Here is a 15,000-nt window from a genome sequence, read left to right as displayed (position 1 = left end):
TAGAGACCATTCTTATTTATATAAACCTTTTGGTTTACCCTCTTATGTTATTAAAATGTTAAATGCAAATCGTCAAAAATTAAATATTTCAATACAAGAAAATCATATGAACAAATTATTGGCACATTTTAAAACATACCATTTTATTTTTTATATCCTAAATTTCGTACATGAAACAAAATTTCCTATTTTTTCTGATCATGCTGGATCATTCAATGATTTGTCAATTACCATCTTTCACAAGATAGAAGATAAGTTCAAATTCTGGTCACACGTTTATGAATCTTTGAACAATATGTGATAATATATATATATATATATATTTATATATATATGTATATATGTTTGCTTCTTTATTATATAAATTTATTTCTATTATTGTTTTATTGTTTTATTGTTTTATTGTTTTATTTTTTTTATTTTTTTATTTTTTTTATTTTTTTTTTTGTGTTTTTCAATCCTTATACTTACCTTTCAATAAAATAAAAATTATGACCATTATTAAAATTACCTGTACGGTTCATAAAAAACAGCCAAAAAGTGGGGAAAAAAAAAAAAAAAAAAAAAAAAAATTTACATATAATATGAAATATAGCTCACTGTAAGAATTATAAAATAAGGGATTATTATTTTTATAATTAAAGGGTCCTTTATATATATATATATATATATATTTATTTATTTATTCAAATTATTATAAAATGCTATATAATAGTCTAAATAGTTAATATTAATTAAAAAATAGGGAGAATATGTATTCATATTCTTATTATGTACCATTATATATTAATATATGTGGCACACATGTGGAGTCCTATTAAGACTTCATAAAAAAAAAAAAAAAAAATATATATATATATATATATATATATAATAATAATAAATAAATAATAAAACGTATGATATAATATAATATACATTCCATATATAATTATTTTATTTTTTTTTTATTGTGTTTACGTCTATTATTTCTTATATTATATTTCTTTATTTTATTTTTTTTAACATGAACGCGTTTGTTCCATTATATTTCTGGGAACAATTTTGTCATTCCACAAACAAAAATTTTCATTATTTTGATTGGATCGGCGTACTTTTCTATATCTTTTTTGTGTATTATTTTTACAGGCACTCCAATCTGACCAAGGAGTATATGAACAATTGACATTATCATTTTCTACTTTTCTACACAAGTAAAAATTATTGACAGTACATTTACGTGGAACATACCAAGGGTTTCTTTTTTGTTCTTCAATCATTTCTTCTCCTGTAATATATCCAGATGCTCCAATAATTTCAAAATCAGCATAATCTTTATTACTTCCGTCTTTACATAATACTGCTAATTCGTAATCTATAACAACAGACATACTTTTAAAACCTACATCATTTGAATTGTCACATAGTCTCTTCATCCATAAAGGGGTTACTAGACTTCTTTCATGCTTATTTTTAATTTCGTTCAGTTTGCCTTGTACATCTAAAACGTCTTCTTCGCTGCACAAAATGTATCCTCTAGGGCACCAACAGCTGCACGGGAAAAAATTTACGGAAAATTAACACAACATGTATAATAAATAAATAAATATATATATATATATATGTTTATGTTTATTTCTTTGGACTTAAAACTTTTTAAAAATATTTCATTAAAAAAATTAAATTAGTTAATACACATAAAGGAATAAATGAATAGAAACATAAATATATATATATATATATATATATATATATATATATATATCCTTTTTATTTTTATTTTTTATTTTTATTTTTATTTTTATTTTTTATTTTTATTTTTATTTTTTATTTTTATTTTATTTTATTTTTTTTTTTTAATTTTTACTTTCTGGAGTTTCCTTCTGAAGAAGAAAAAATTACGCAGGTATCCCCATCAACATCAGGTTGTGATTCCACATCACCTTTAATTTTTTCTTCTCTTATGTTATCATTATTTTTATTTGTTTGTAAGGAATTAATTTCTACTTTTTGTTTTCTTTTGAACTCCAAGCTTATATTTGTTACAAAACAAAAGAAAATGGAAAGGAGCAAAAAACGACTTTTTTTCATTACATTAAAAAATTAAAAGTCAAAAAAAAAAAAAAAAAAAATCAAATTTCATGGTTCCCTTTATAAAACAAAATAATTACAAATAAATAAATAGATATATATATATATATATGTATATATTATATATTTATTATTTTTAAAGAAAACAACTACATTTACGGAAAACATATAAATATTTTGTACAATATATATATATATATATATATATATATATATAATATAATTTTTTATAACATATTTTATATTTTATCTTTTATATTTTATAATTTTTTTTTTTTTTTTTTTTCAAAAAAGCGGAGAAAAAATGGTGCTCATTATGAGAGAAAATATTATTACATCTTAGTTGTTCTTATTGTGGTTGTACCTTCTCTTTTTTTTTTTTTTTCTTTTTTTTTTTTCTTATATTGTACAGTACACACCTTTATAATGTTATTTAAAATTTTACAAAAATGGGAAAATTATTAAAAGAAAAAAAAATAAATTTATATATAAATGAATATATTTATTTATTTATTTATTTATATATTATTTATATTCTCTTGTTATTCATTTTTCCATTTTTTTATGACCTTGTGTTTTTAATTAAATATATTTTAGAGCTTTTTTTTTTTTTTTTTTTTTTTTTGCATGCAAATAAATTTTTTTTCTTTTTTTTTTTTCTCTTCCTCTCTCTTTATATATATATTATATATGTTAATATATTTTTTATTTATTTTCAAGGTTTTATAAGTTTTAAAAAAAAAAAAATATATAAATAAAATAAAATAAAATATATAATAATAGATTATATATTTTCCAATGTTACAAAGAAAAAAAAAAAAAAAATACAAAAAGTGTAAATGTAAATGTAAATGTGTAAATGTAAATGTAAATGTGTAAATGAAATGGTTATATGTTCGTGTGTAATTAAATAAATAAATAAATATATATATATATATATATATGTAGATCTTTTTTTTTTATTTTTATTTTTTTTGAATATTTAAAAGTGACAATATTTCATTTTATTTTGTTTTATTTAAAATGGTTATATATTTTCCAATGTTGGAAGGAAAAAAAAAAAAAAAAAAAAAAAAAAAAAAAAAAAAAATATATATATATATATATAAACACATACTCATATATATATATATATATCTATTCAATGTTTTTTTTTTTTTTTTTTTTTTTTTTTTTTTTTAAGTTTAGATATAGTTTCCCTCGGTTAAGGTTATGCGACAAATAATTTCATCGAGATATATTTTAAACCTCTTTAAAAATTCGTGTATTTTTTGGAATTCCAAAATTTGATTTAAGAATGGTATTTTAATAAGAACATCATTAAAGGTTATGTATATATTATCAAAGAATTTTTTTAGAATATCTACTGACGATTTTTTAACTTTTTCATTATCATATATAGAAGAATCAAGAATTATACAACTAATATCATAATTTCTTGATGCAGCATCTGATGTATATTCAAAATAGAATTCTGCTCTTGATAATAATTCTTTTAATAATGTAATTAGAGAATAATTATTTATATATTGTAAATTTCCATAAGTATCTTTTAAAAAATATCCAAGATTATTTTTTTCATGATAACTTTTTTCTTCATTATAAAAGAAAAAGGAAGAATTATTTTTATCTCCATTAATCCACATAGTAAATAAGTAATATAAAATAATGGTAATTTCATGTTCTTCTAATAATGATGCTTTTTGATGTTTTGTATTATTATATATTTTTAAATATACATATATTAATGATTCATATTCTATTTTATGATTTAATAATAAATTAGAAATCCATACAATATAAAAACAATAATTTTTATAACTTAAAACTACCAATTCTGGATTATGAGGATTACCAAATATATTTGAATTATTCATATTATTATTATTATTATTATTATTATTATTTTGATCATTAAAACAATAATTTACATTATATAAATAATATAATGTTTTCCTATCATCCTTATCAATAGCTATTATATTATCCTTCTTAATTTTATTATGAATATTGTAAGATTCATCATTTTTATTATTTATATTTATATTTACATTTACATTTTTTTTTTTATTTTTTGCATTTTCCTTCGATACCTTTGGGATACCCTTTTCCTTCATTTGCTTCACATCATTAGGACCACTTCCATTGTTATTATTATCACGATAGGAACCATCAGATGTATCATATGATATATCTTTTGGATAATCTGATGAAGAATCATATGACATATCATCATCATCATTTTTTTTTTTTGTCTCTTCATAATGACTAACACTTTTTGTATCATCATTCATAGATTTCGATGTTTTGTTTTTATGTATAGGTTCTTCATTTTCCAAATTATCCGTGTAATCATGATATGTATATACACTTCGCAATTTATGGTTTACTACTTTACTTACTAAAGAAAATGGTGATAACTTCGAAAATATGATTTTATCATCATCATTCATTTTGTATTCATATGATTCGTTTATTAATATAACATTCATGTGTGGGTCTAGATATATAAGAGGGATACAATTTAGAAGATATAATAATTTAATACGTTCATAATATTTATTATTTTTTAATATGCTTACTTTTGTTTTAAGTATTTCTCTTACTTTTGTTATTTCAAATAAGTTATTTATAAATTTATGCAATTTTATAATAACTAAAAGATATAAGGAGTTTTTAAAATCAACTTCATATAATTTTAAAACGTCTCCTATATAATTAATAATAAAATTAATGTTCTCAAAAGTAATTGTTAATGAGAAAGCATAATCTAATAATCTTTCAAAACAATATGAATATTTTGAAAAATAAAATGTACTTCCTTTAATCATATCATTTCTTAACATATTATTTACTGTTGAAAAACAGTTTGTATTTAAATTTTCAATTTTTTCTTTTTTCTTATCACATAAAATTATTAATTTTAATAAATTAAATGATGGTAAGAAGTTTTTAAATAATATTTTACTTTTTCCATATATATGATTTTTTAATCCTTCTTTTGTGTGTATTTCTTGTTGTATTAATAATAGATATTCTTTAAATATGTCTATAATATCAATAATACGATTAATATTTATTTTACGTTCCATATTATTAATTTTGTTATTATAATCATTTATAATATCATCTATATGTTCATATTTACTTTTCGATAAGTATTCATACATATTATTATATGATTTTCTAATTACATCTATTTGCTCCTTATTAATATTTCGAAAATGTTCTAAAACCTTAATAATAGCTTCTTCAGAACCATTTATTAATATATCGAAATAATTTTTTAAAACATCCCAATTACAAAATTTATAAACATAAAAAACAAATAAATTAATAACCTCATGAAATAATAATCTCTGATAATTTAAACATGTTCGACACTTTTTTATATCTTTTAAATGTAAATAATATGAATTTTGTTTAGACCAATAATTTTCTTTTAATTTAAATAAACATTTATTTTTCTCAAAGATACCTTTTAATAATTTACTAAAGGATTCATCATATAATATTGTTTTATCTACTGTATAATAATTTTTTAAAGCTTCTTTATTTAACATACTATTAATATTAAAAATTTCTTCAATATTTTTTATTTTCTTCTTATTCCTTTTTATATTACTTGTATATATATTATCGCTACCTCCTTCTTTTATATCATATTTTATATTATTATGTGCTCTTCGATAAGAACAGGATGACACATGCGAACGTCGTATATTATCATTATTGTAATTATTATTATTATTATTATTATCATCTAAACTATTCTTATAATATCCAAGTTGATCTTTATTATATAAAACATCCACACCATTCATAAATAAATAATTTCTATTATTCTTATATTTTTCATCTATAGTATCATCATGGGTTCTCTTATTATCAACACCATTTCTTAATCTAATTCCTCCTAATCCTACTTCTCTCTTTTTTTTTTTTTTTTTTAAAATATTAATATTATTATTATTATTATTATTATCATCATCATAATACGATGAGATATTGTCCACATAACTACTATCTCTGTTCATTTTATTATTTTTTTTATTAGAAGAAAATGGTCTATTTTTAAAATTGCAGACTTTACGAATAACGAATATTTTGGTCTTCATACAATTATCAATAAATTCCATTCTTTTTTTCAAACTAGGATAAGAAATAATTTTAAATAAATATTTATAAATTGTATAAAAAATATCTTTAGTTTCTTTATTATATAATGGATTTGTCATAAGATAATTTTGTCCTATATAATTATTTTCATATATATAATTATTCTTTGGTAATTCGTTAATAATATGAGAACCTTTTATCATCATGTTATTATAATTAGGTAAGCCTTGATAATATTCATTTACTTGTTTATTAATAAGTACATGAGCATAGCTTGGGACTCCTGATACATATTTTGTATTATTAACAGATGTCATATTATCAACACTATATATATCATTATTTATATTACTATAGGAACTATTATTTATATTACTATATGAGTTATTATAAAAAATATTATTATTCATATTTTTATTTTCTTTTTCTTTTTCTTTTCCTATTCCTTCCATATCTTTTCCATCTACAAATAACGTGTTTTTTTTTTTATTATTCTGTTTCTTTTTCATCTCATTTATATGATTCTTTCTTCTATTATGTTTACTAGTATTATATTTATCATAACTATTTCCATGATCACTTACAATAATATCATCCAATGTATTGGTACGACCTCTTACATTCAATCGTTTATTTTTTTTATTTAAACGTTCATTTTCAATATCTGTATATCCATGTTCATTCATATATGTATTATTATTCATTTCATAATAACTATTATTTTTTTTGTTTTTCTTTATTTTGTCATTATATATATATGATAAGGTTTGTTTTTTTTGTTGTTCAACATTTGTTTCCCATGGATAAAATGCCTTTCTAGAAAAATATATAATCATATCTTGATATTTGAAGTTATTAAAATAATATATATAAGCATCTTTAATATTAAGTTCATTTAATTTTACAAAGAAATATAAATATTGAGAAATGTGTAATTCAAATATCGAACATGGAAACTCATTTTTACATTTATATAATATTAAATTAAAAATAAAAAAGTGAAAATTTATATCTCGAGAATATTCTAATAATGTTATAAGAAATTTACGAATTTTATTTTTTTTCCTTTCATTATTCTTATATAAATATTTCATATAATTTACATGTACTATCCTTTCTATAGGTAAAAAACATTTCTCATATAAAATAAAATAATCATAAGTATATTCAATATCCATATTATTAATTATGATATTACTCGAATAAAATTCTTCTAAATTAAAAAAATTATCGCATAGCATTTTTAAGTGTTTTTCTAGTACTTGAGCATTTTTTCTTTTGTCATTCATTAGATGATTTGAATGAATATTATAAGAATTGTTATAAACATTCAACGTATTATCATTATATATTTTATTATTATTATTATTATTATTATTATTAATAGTAATATTTATATCCATGTTATTTTTCTTGTTCATATTATAATCGTTCATATCATGCTTTCCTTGTTTAGTATCTGTAATAACTTCATCCTTAAGAATTAAATTCTTATGTTTATCTCCTCCTAATGTCTTATAAAAGGAATCAATAAATAAACATATTAATGTACTAGTACAACGATAATAATCAGCTTTATATAATAAAATAATCAATTTGTAAATATTTATACTTATCATAGCATTTTTTAAATTTTCATTTATAAAATGTTCAGCTCGTTTTTCGGATGAAGCCATAAAATCACCATATTTATGATGATGTGTTAATAAATTATTATCGGTCTTGCTTTTATTATTATTATAATCATAATATTCTTTTACTTTCATTTTTTTCTTTAAAAAAACTTCTTCTTCAATTCTTTTTGTTAAAAACAACGCTAAAAATTCATTCTTATGTATTATATATCCTTGAAAAAATTCTATAGGTATATATTTCCCGGATCTTATTATATTAAATAAACATTGTTTTAATATATTTCGATAGGTTGAACTTAAATATGTTCTCATGAAATTACATTTAATTAATAAATCAAATAATGTACTAGATAAATATATAAAATTTTTCTTATTTCCTATATTTTTTTTTTTTATTATACTTTTATTTTTATAATAATCACATATTATTATACAATATATTAACATATATTCAATACTAAAGTTTATAAAATTTAATATAGAATAAAACTCATTTATCTCATTTATCATAATTAATGTATAATCATAATATAAATTTATTATCGATACATCTTTTATATTCTTTATCTTAGTTGTATATTCATTCTTCTTTTTTATTAAACTTCGTAAAACTATACTAACACATAAACTTAAACATTTTAATTTCTCTACTAAATTTAAACAAAAATCTAAAGGCAGGTTTCCTGTTAATATCAACATGTTACTATCATCTTCTAATATATTCCTTTTCCTCTTCCTTCTTGAATACATATAATCGCTCATCCGAATAATGCAAAAATCTTTCATATTGTAAAAGCTTTCTTCTTCGTCTTCTTCGATTTTTTCTTTTGAAATAATAGAAATTCCAACTCCTGCGTGGAAAAAACAAACAAGAAAATTATACATATAAATAAATAAATAAATAAATAAATAAATATATATATATATATATATATATATATATATATATATATATGATATGTCATATATTATACATCCTGGTTTGTAGCACTAAACAATAACATATAAACATGTGCACACACACAAATATATTCACACATATATATATATATATATATATATATATATATATTTTTTTTTTTTTTTTTTTTCTTTTTTACCTCGTGAAGCCTCGGATACCTTCATATATTTTCTAGACTTATAGGGAACGTTACTAGAACACTTGAAAACATTTACGTCCCTATATTTTTCATAAGAAAACAAATTAATAAACATGACAGGTTTTAACAAACGACTAAGCAACAACAACAACCCTCTTGATAACATATGTAATGAATTATTATAACATTTTAAATTTTTTAAAAATACAATATCAAAATTTTTATTTGTTAAATACTCAAATGCAAAGGTTCCACTTTTATTTCTCTCTGCTTCTAATAATTTTTGTTTGGATGAATTTTTTTGATAAGCATTATATAAATTAGAATATGCTGCATCATTTAATAATATATTTTCATTATCTAAAACATTATCATTTTTATTTTTATAATCTCCATTTTTATTGTTTCCTCCACTTTTTGTTAATTCATTTTCTAAATCATCAATAATATTATCATTAAATAAATGGTTTATTCCTTTAACCTTTCTGGTTTTTATTTCTAATTCCATAGCTTTTTGTAGCTTTCCTTGTTTTATTATATAATCTGCACTCTTATCTACAAATCCAAATTTAAATGGTGTTCTTTTATATATCTTATTTAGCACATCATAATCTACATTATTATTATTATTATTATAATTATTCCAGTCTTTTTTTATATAAGAATTTTCAAACATATTTTGTTCATCTTCATTCTGGCTTAACAATTCATCATCATCATTATTATTATTATTATTATTATTATTCATATCATTTTTCTTAAAGTTTTGTAAAAATAATTTTTTCCGATCTTGTCCTGTACTAGATCCTGCAATATTCATAGACATTCTTGGAATACCATAACTATTATAATAATTTGTATTATCCATATTATGAATTGCATCCATATTTCGTTTACTCTTATCATCATTCAACTTATTCTTTATATCCCTCTGATTAGAACTCTGAATATTACTAAAACACATTATTTCATATTTATACACATGGTTTAATAAAATGCTCCATATAATAAATAAAAATTCTTCCGTTGAAGATATTTCAATTATTTGATTTATAAAATATTCATATATTTCTTCATACTCATTTTTTTCTTTTATTAAACTAGTAGGAGAAGGGGGGATATCAATAGGTATACCACCTGATACAGAATTAATCAACTGCTTTGATATTATATTATTCTTGTCATTATTTATTTTCATTAACATATTTTGTTTTATGCTTTTATAAAAATCTTCTTGATTTTTCTTACCATATTCCTTTATTTTTATTTCTTTTAAAACCACACTTTCTATATTTCGATTTTCATAAGATATCTTATATGGTAAGTAATTATTTATCATCTTTTCTATTTTCTGTGTCCTTGTATTCTTACTTATATAATATATATGCTTCTTTGTTATAATCATCAAATCATAATATTCCTGATATTCGCTCACGGTATTTTCATATAAATAAAAGGGAGGTATACTCTCCATCTTATCTCGAACTTCACCCATATTCATAAAATTTCGCTCGTCATAAAGATTACCTGACGGTTTGCTATTATAACCTGAATTGTACAGGTTATTTTGACTATCCACATGCATCATATTGGGAATATTCCTATTGGGCATATTCCTATTGGGAACATTCATATTGTTAATATTCATATTGTTAATATTCATATTGTTAACATTCATATGGTTAACATTCATATGGTTAACATTCATATTGGGAATACTCATTGTGGACATATTATTAGGCATCATATTTGTATTCGTCAAATTATTACCCAAGGTTGTTCTCAAATTTGGTTCACTTCTTACCTGACTGTTCAGGTGAAATCGATTTTTTTCATTTCTGGCCATGATATTGGATATATTATCTTGTTTCATTTTATTAACATAAAAATCTTTAAGAATATTATCATTTTCAGTATGTTCGAAGAATTCATGAAAATAGTAATTTTTTTTTTTATAAATAACCCCAATAATTTCTTCATTAATATAATATTCGTTTATTTGCTTAAAAATAAATTTGTTTTTATTTGAGCTTGACATTTGATTAGTGTTTCCAATATCGTCTGCACATGTTAATAATTTTAATTTATAGCACACTTTTTCTTCTTCGCTTTCGTTATCTTGCTCAAAATTAAAATTATCATAATTATTATCATAATTATTATTATAATTATTATTATAATTATTATTATAATTATTATTATAATTATTATTATAATCATTAGCATTATCACTAATATCATCATAACTGTCTTGGTCTTCCTCTTGGTAAGTATTTTTTTCTTCATCATCATTTAAATTTTTATTACTTGAATGTTTTTTTATTCTATAGCTCTTTTTTCTTCTTCTCCCTTCTTCTTCTTCTTCTTCTTCATCATATTCATCTTCTTCGTCATATTCATCTTCTTCATCATATTCATCTTCTTGTTCATATTCATCTTCTTCTTCATATTCATCTTCTTCATCTTCTTCTTCTTCATCTTCTTCTTCTTCTTCTTCCCCTACTTCTTCTCCTCTTTTTCTTATTTTTCCTCTTTTCTGTTTACTCATCATTTTATATGTTGCCTTTCCCTGGGTGTTTTTATCTACACGTCTACTAGTATCCCTCCTAAGAATGGTCGAACGTCGTTTGTGGGCATGCGTTTTTCTTATTTTTTGGCTGTCCATTTTATCCTTATTAAAAAAGAAGAATGTTTTTTTTTTTGCTTGTGCATCATCCTTATGCACAACTGCTTTGTTAGGTTCTTTTTTTTTTAAGTTTTTTTTCTTTAATATGATATATAGATTTTTTAAATGGTGTGTAAAAATAACGTCCGAGTTCTTGTCATTAATTTTGAGACCCTTCTTATGAGGGTAGTTTTGAAAATCTTTTAAAATAAGCTTATAATTATTCGTATCCATATTTTTTACGAGTGACAAATAATATATGTTAAAATTATTATCAACCATTTTTAAGAAGATATTATTTCTTTCATGTATATGGTTTATGTGTATATCGATAATATTTAATTTATGAAATGTTGTGGGGTCTATATTATTATGAGCGAATCCGAATTTATTATTAGTGTTGCTGTTCATGTTATGCATATTGGGTATATTGTGCATATTGTGCATATTGTGCATATTATGCATGTTGACCATATTATGCATGTTGACCATATTATGCATGTTGACCATATTATTCATATTATTCATATTATTCATATTAACCATATTATTGATATTATTCATGTTAACCATATTATTGATATTATTCATATTATACATATCATTATACAAAATGTTCATATCGTCGATAAAATAAATATTGTTCAACTCTTTTATTAGCTCACCTTTTGTAAATATAATAGTATCTGATAAATAATTTTTCTTTTTATTATTAACATCAGCCCTATTGGATAACAATTTTACATATAAATCACTATTTTCATATAATACATATAGAATAGATCTTTCATTATCTATAATTATTTTTTTTACTTTATTTTTAAAGAAAGCAAAATATTTAATAAAATAGGTACTGATAATTTTTTTTAAATAAAATTTTATAGGATAATCATGTAAATCATCACAATAAATATTTTTATTATATTCATCAATAAATGATTTATTATCCATATATTCTGGATACGTATTAGAAATATTATATGAGTTAATTGAGCTTTTCCCATTATCATAATAATTAAAGGAGCTGTTATCATCATTCGCCGTATGTTCTATCATATAATTTCTGGAATGATGGAAGATTTTTTCATTAACTACATTAATTAAAGAGGATATGGAATTAACTATAATATTTTTAAATATATTGAATGGTTCAAATAAATTTTTTTTCTCATAAATAAATTCATAAACATTTCCATCATTAACAACTAGAAATATTCTTTCACTTTTTTCATGGGAACGAATATATTCAAACTTCATTTTCGAATCTTTAGGTACTTTAAATAATAAGAATAAATAAATATTAAAATAAAAAGGATATATATTTTGATAAATCAACTTTTCATTTTCTGATATATTATAATCTTCCTCACAATTAAAATACAAATGGATATTAAAAAAATAAAATGAATTTTCTGTTATAAGCATAAGATAATAATTTTTAACAGAATTATAAAAACTTTCTAGAGGAAAAAAATTATTTAAATATACAACATCTATGCATTCAAGATATCCATCTATAATAATAGATAACATCTTACTATTAATATTGTTAAGATTATATAAATGAAGATAATGTACTTCATTCTTTTTTTCATAAAACCATAACACATGTATTTTATCTAAAATACCTTTTTTTGTATAATCTATTTCATCATAATAAAGTTTTTGATTAATCACATCATTCTCATCATTATGAATATGGTACATATCGTTCATATCATTAACATTATTTATGTTCCTTAATTTATTTGTATAGTATATATTATCTATATCAATAAAATTTTGGTTTTGTTTTTTATTTTGCTTTTGTATTTTTCTTATATTTTCGTTTAATATATTTTCTTTATTTTTATTTTTATCTTTATTTTTATTTTTATCTTTATCTTTATCTTTTAATATGTGCATTTGTTGTTTTTTCCTTTCGATACCTTCGTGTGATGATAAGATTAAATATAAATGAATATTTCTACAGTGAATATTATATAAAATGTCTTTATTTTTATTATTACTTTTAATATAATTAATTTTATATATATTATTATAATATAACATATTTTTTTTATTACTAGTATGTATATGTTTTTCATCATTTAAAACTACTTTACAAATTCGTAAATATAAATTAAAATCGCATGATAAATTTAATTGAGCTTTTTTATTAATATTTTCAGAATGTTCTTTTTTTTTTACATCTTCATAATTTTCAATTAATGTATTTAATGCATCATCAAATAATTCAGAAAATCTTTTTTTTATATCCAATTTATCTCCTTTCATATTATTACCAACATGATCATGATGACCATCATCATGATGACCATCATCATCATTATCATCATCATCATTAATATTATTATTATTATCACCATCTTGTAAATCGAAGATACATAATAGTGAGTTTTCTATAACATTTAATTTTTTTTCTACATTATTTAAATGATCACCTGATTTTATTTCAGATAATATAATTTTATATTTATCATAAATATTATTTATATTTATTAATTTCCTATTTTCAAGATTGTTATAAAAAGAATTTTTATTAAATTTTTTTATTCCATCAGCATAATCTTCTTGTACCACATGACTGAGTATAGTACTACTATTTTGTGATAAAAGTATATTATTATTATTATTATTATTACCATCTTTTGGATGTATCATTTTGTTAACATTTTTTTGTTTTTCATTATCTAAATAATCATATTCTTTTATTTTATCTTTAAAATATCCTGAAGGACATTTATCATCTATGTTTATAAAATTATCTTTATCATTATAAACATCTATATTTTCATTATTTTTTATATTCAACATATTTTTCATAACTTGTTGATTTTTTTTTATATCTATTTCTTTTTTTTTCCCTTTGAAATTTCTATCCATAAAAAAATCTTTCTCATCATTTTTCTTTATATTTATATCATTATATAATATATTCATAAGGATTTCTTTCTTTTTATTTTTATGACCTTCTTGTGTATCTTCATTTAAATCTTCCGTGGTATTTTCTCCATAAGCACCTTCTCTACTTTCTTCATCTTCGTAAGTATCTCGACTTCTATCCTTCTTTTTATTTATTATGTATGTATTACAAAAATTTTTAATATTATTTAAAAGGTTCGTTGATTGATTTCTATTACTCGAAGAATATTTTTCTGAGGAATATTTTTCTGAGGAATATTTTTCTGAAGAATATTTTTCCGAGGAATACCTTTCAGACATATATTGTGGACTATCATCTTTATAACTATCACTAGAATAACGTTTACCTTTCCTTTTATATTTCTTCATCTCTTCTTCATCATATCTATTATTATCTTCATTTTTGTTAAATAAAGAATCATCCATATTATTATCATCATTAAAAATGGACATATCACACATCATATCTTCATTATCTTTATTTTTA

General features: G+C 20.4%; 3 protein-coding genes across 3 annotated transcripts in view; 1 reads left to right on the top strand and 2 right to left on the bottom strand.

The window, feature by feature from the left end:
* PF3D7_0212700 (SRR1-like protein) overlaps positions 1–301 on the top strand; it is a gene marked incomplete at both ends in the record, with an annotated part of 1,344 nt that extends 1,043 nt beyond the window's left edge. The window contains one exon of the mRNA XM_001349597.1: positions 1–301. This exon is cut by the window's left edge and continues 1,043 nt beyond it. Coding sequence (XP_001349633.1) covers positions 1–301 — 301 coding nt within the window.
* A 700-nt stretch (positions 302–1,001) lies between these two features.
* On the bottom strand, positions 1,002–2,070 carry PF3D7_0212600 (secreted protein with altered thrombospondin repeat domain; the record flags this gene model as incomplete). Its single annotated transcript, XM_001349596.1, has 2 exons — positions 1,002–1,530; positions 1,847–2,070. The coding sequence occupies 2 exons, from the start codon at positions 2,068–2,070 to the stop codon at positions 1,002–1,004; spliced, it is 753 nt and encodes a 250-aa protein (XP_001349632.1).
* A 1,184-nt stretch (positions 2,071–3,254) lies between these two features.
* PF3D7_0212500 (conserved Plasmodium protein, unknown function) overlaps positions 3,255–15,000 on the bottom strand; it is a gene marked incomplete at both ends in the record, with an annotated part of 12,222 nt that continues 476 nt past the window's right edge. The window contains 2 exons of the mRNA XM_001349595.1: positions 3,255–8,674; positions 8,924–15,000. The exon at positions 8,924–15,000 is cut by the window's right edge and continues 476 nt beyond it. Of these exons, the coding sequence (XP_001349631.1) occupies positions 3,255–8,674; positions 8,924–15,000 (11,497 nt within the window). The remainder of the gene's footprint in view (positions 8,675–8,923) is intronic.

The sequence above is a fragment of the Plasmodium falciparum genome, assembly GCF_000002765.6.
Source record: "Plasmodium falciparum 3D7 genome assembly, chromosome: 2".
NCBI lineage: Eukaryota > Apicomplexa > Aconoidasida > Haemosporida > Plasmodiidae > Plasmodium > Plasmodium falciparum.
The sequence above is the reverse complement of the archived record's forward strand: the minus strand, read 5'-3'. Positions and strand labels throughout refer to the sequence as shown.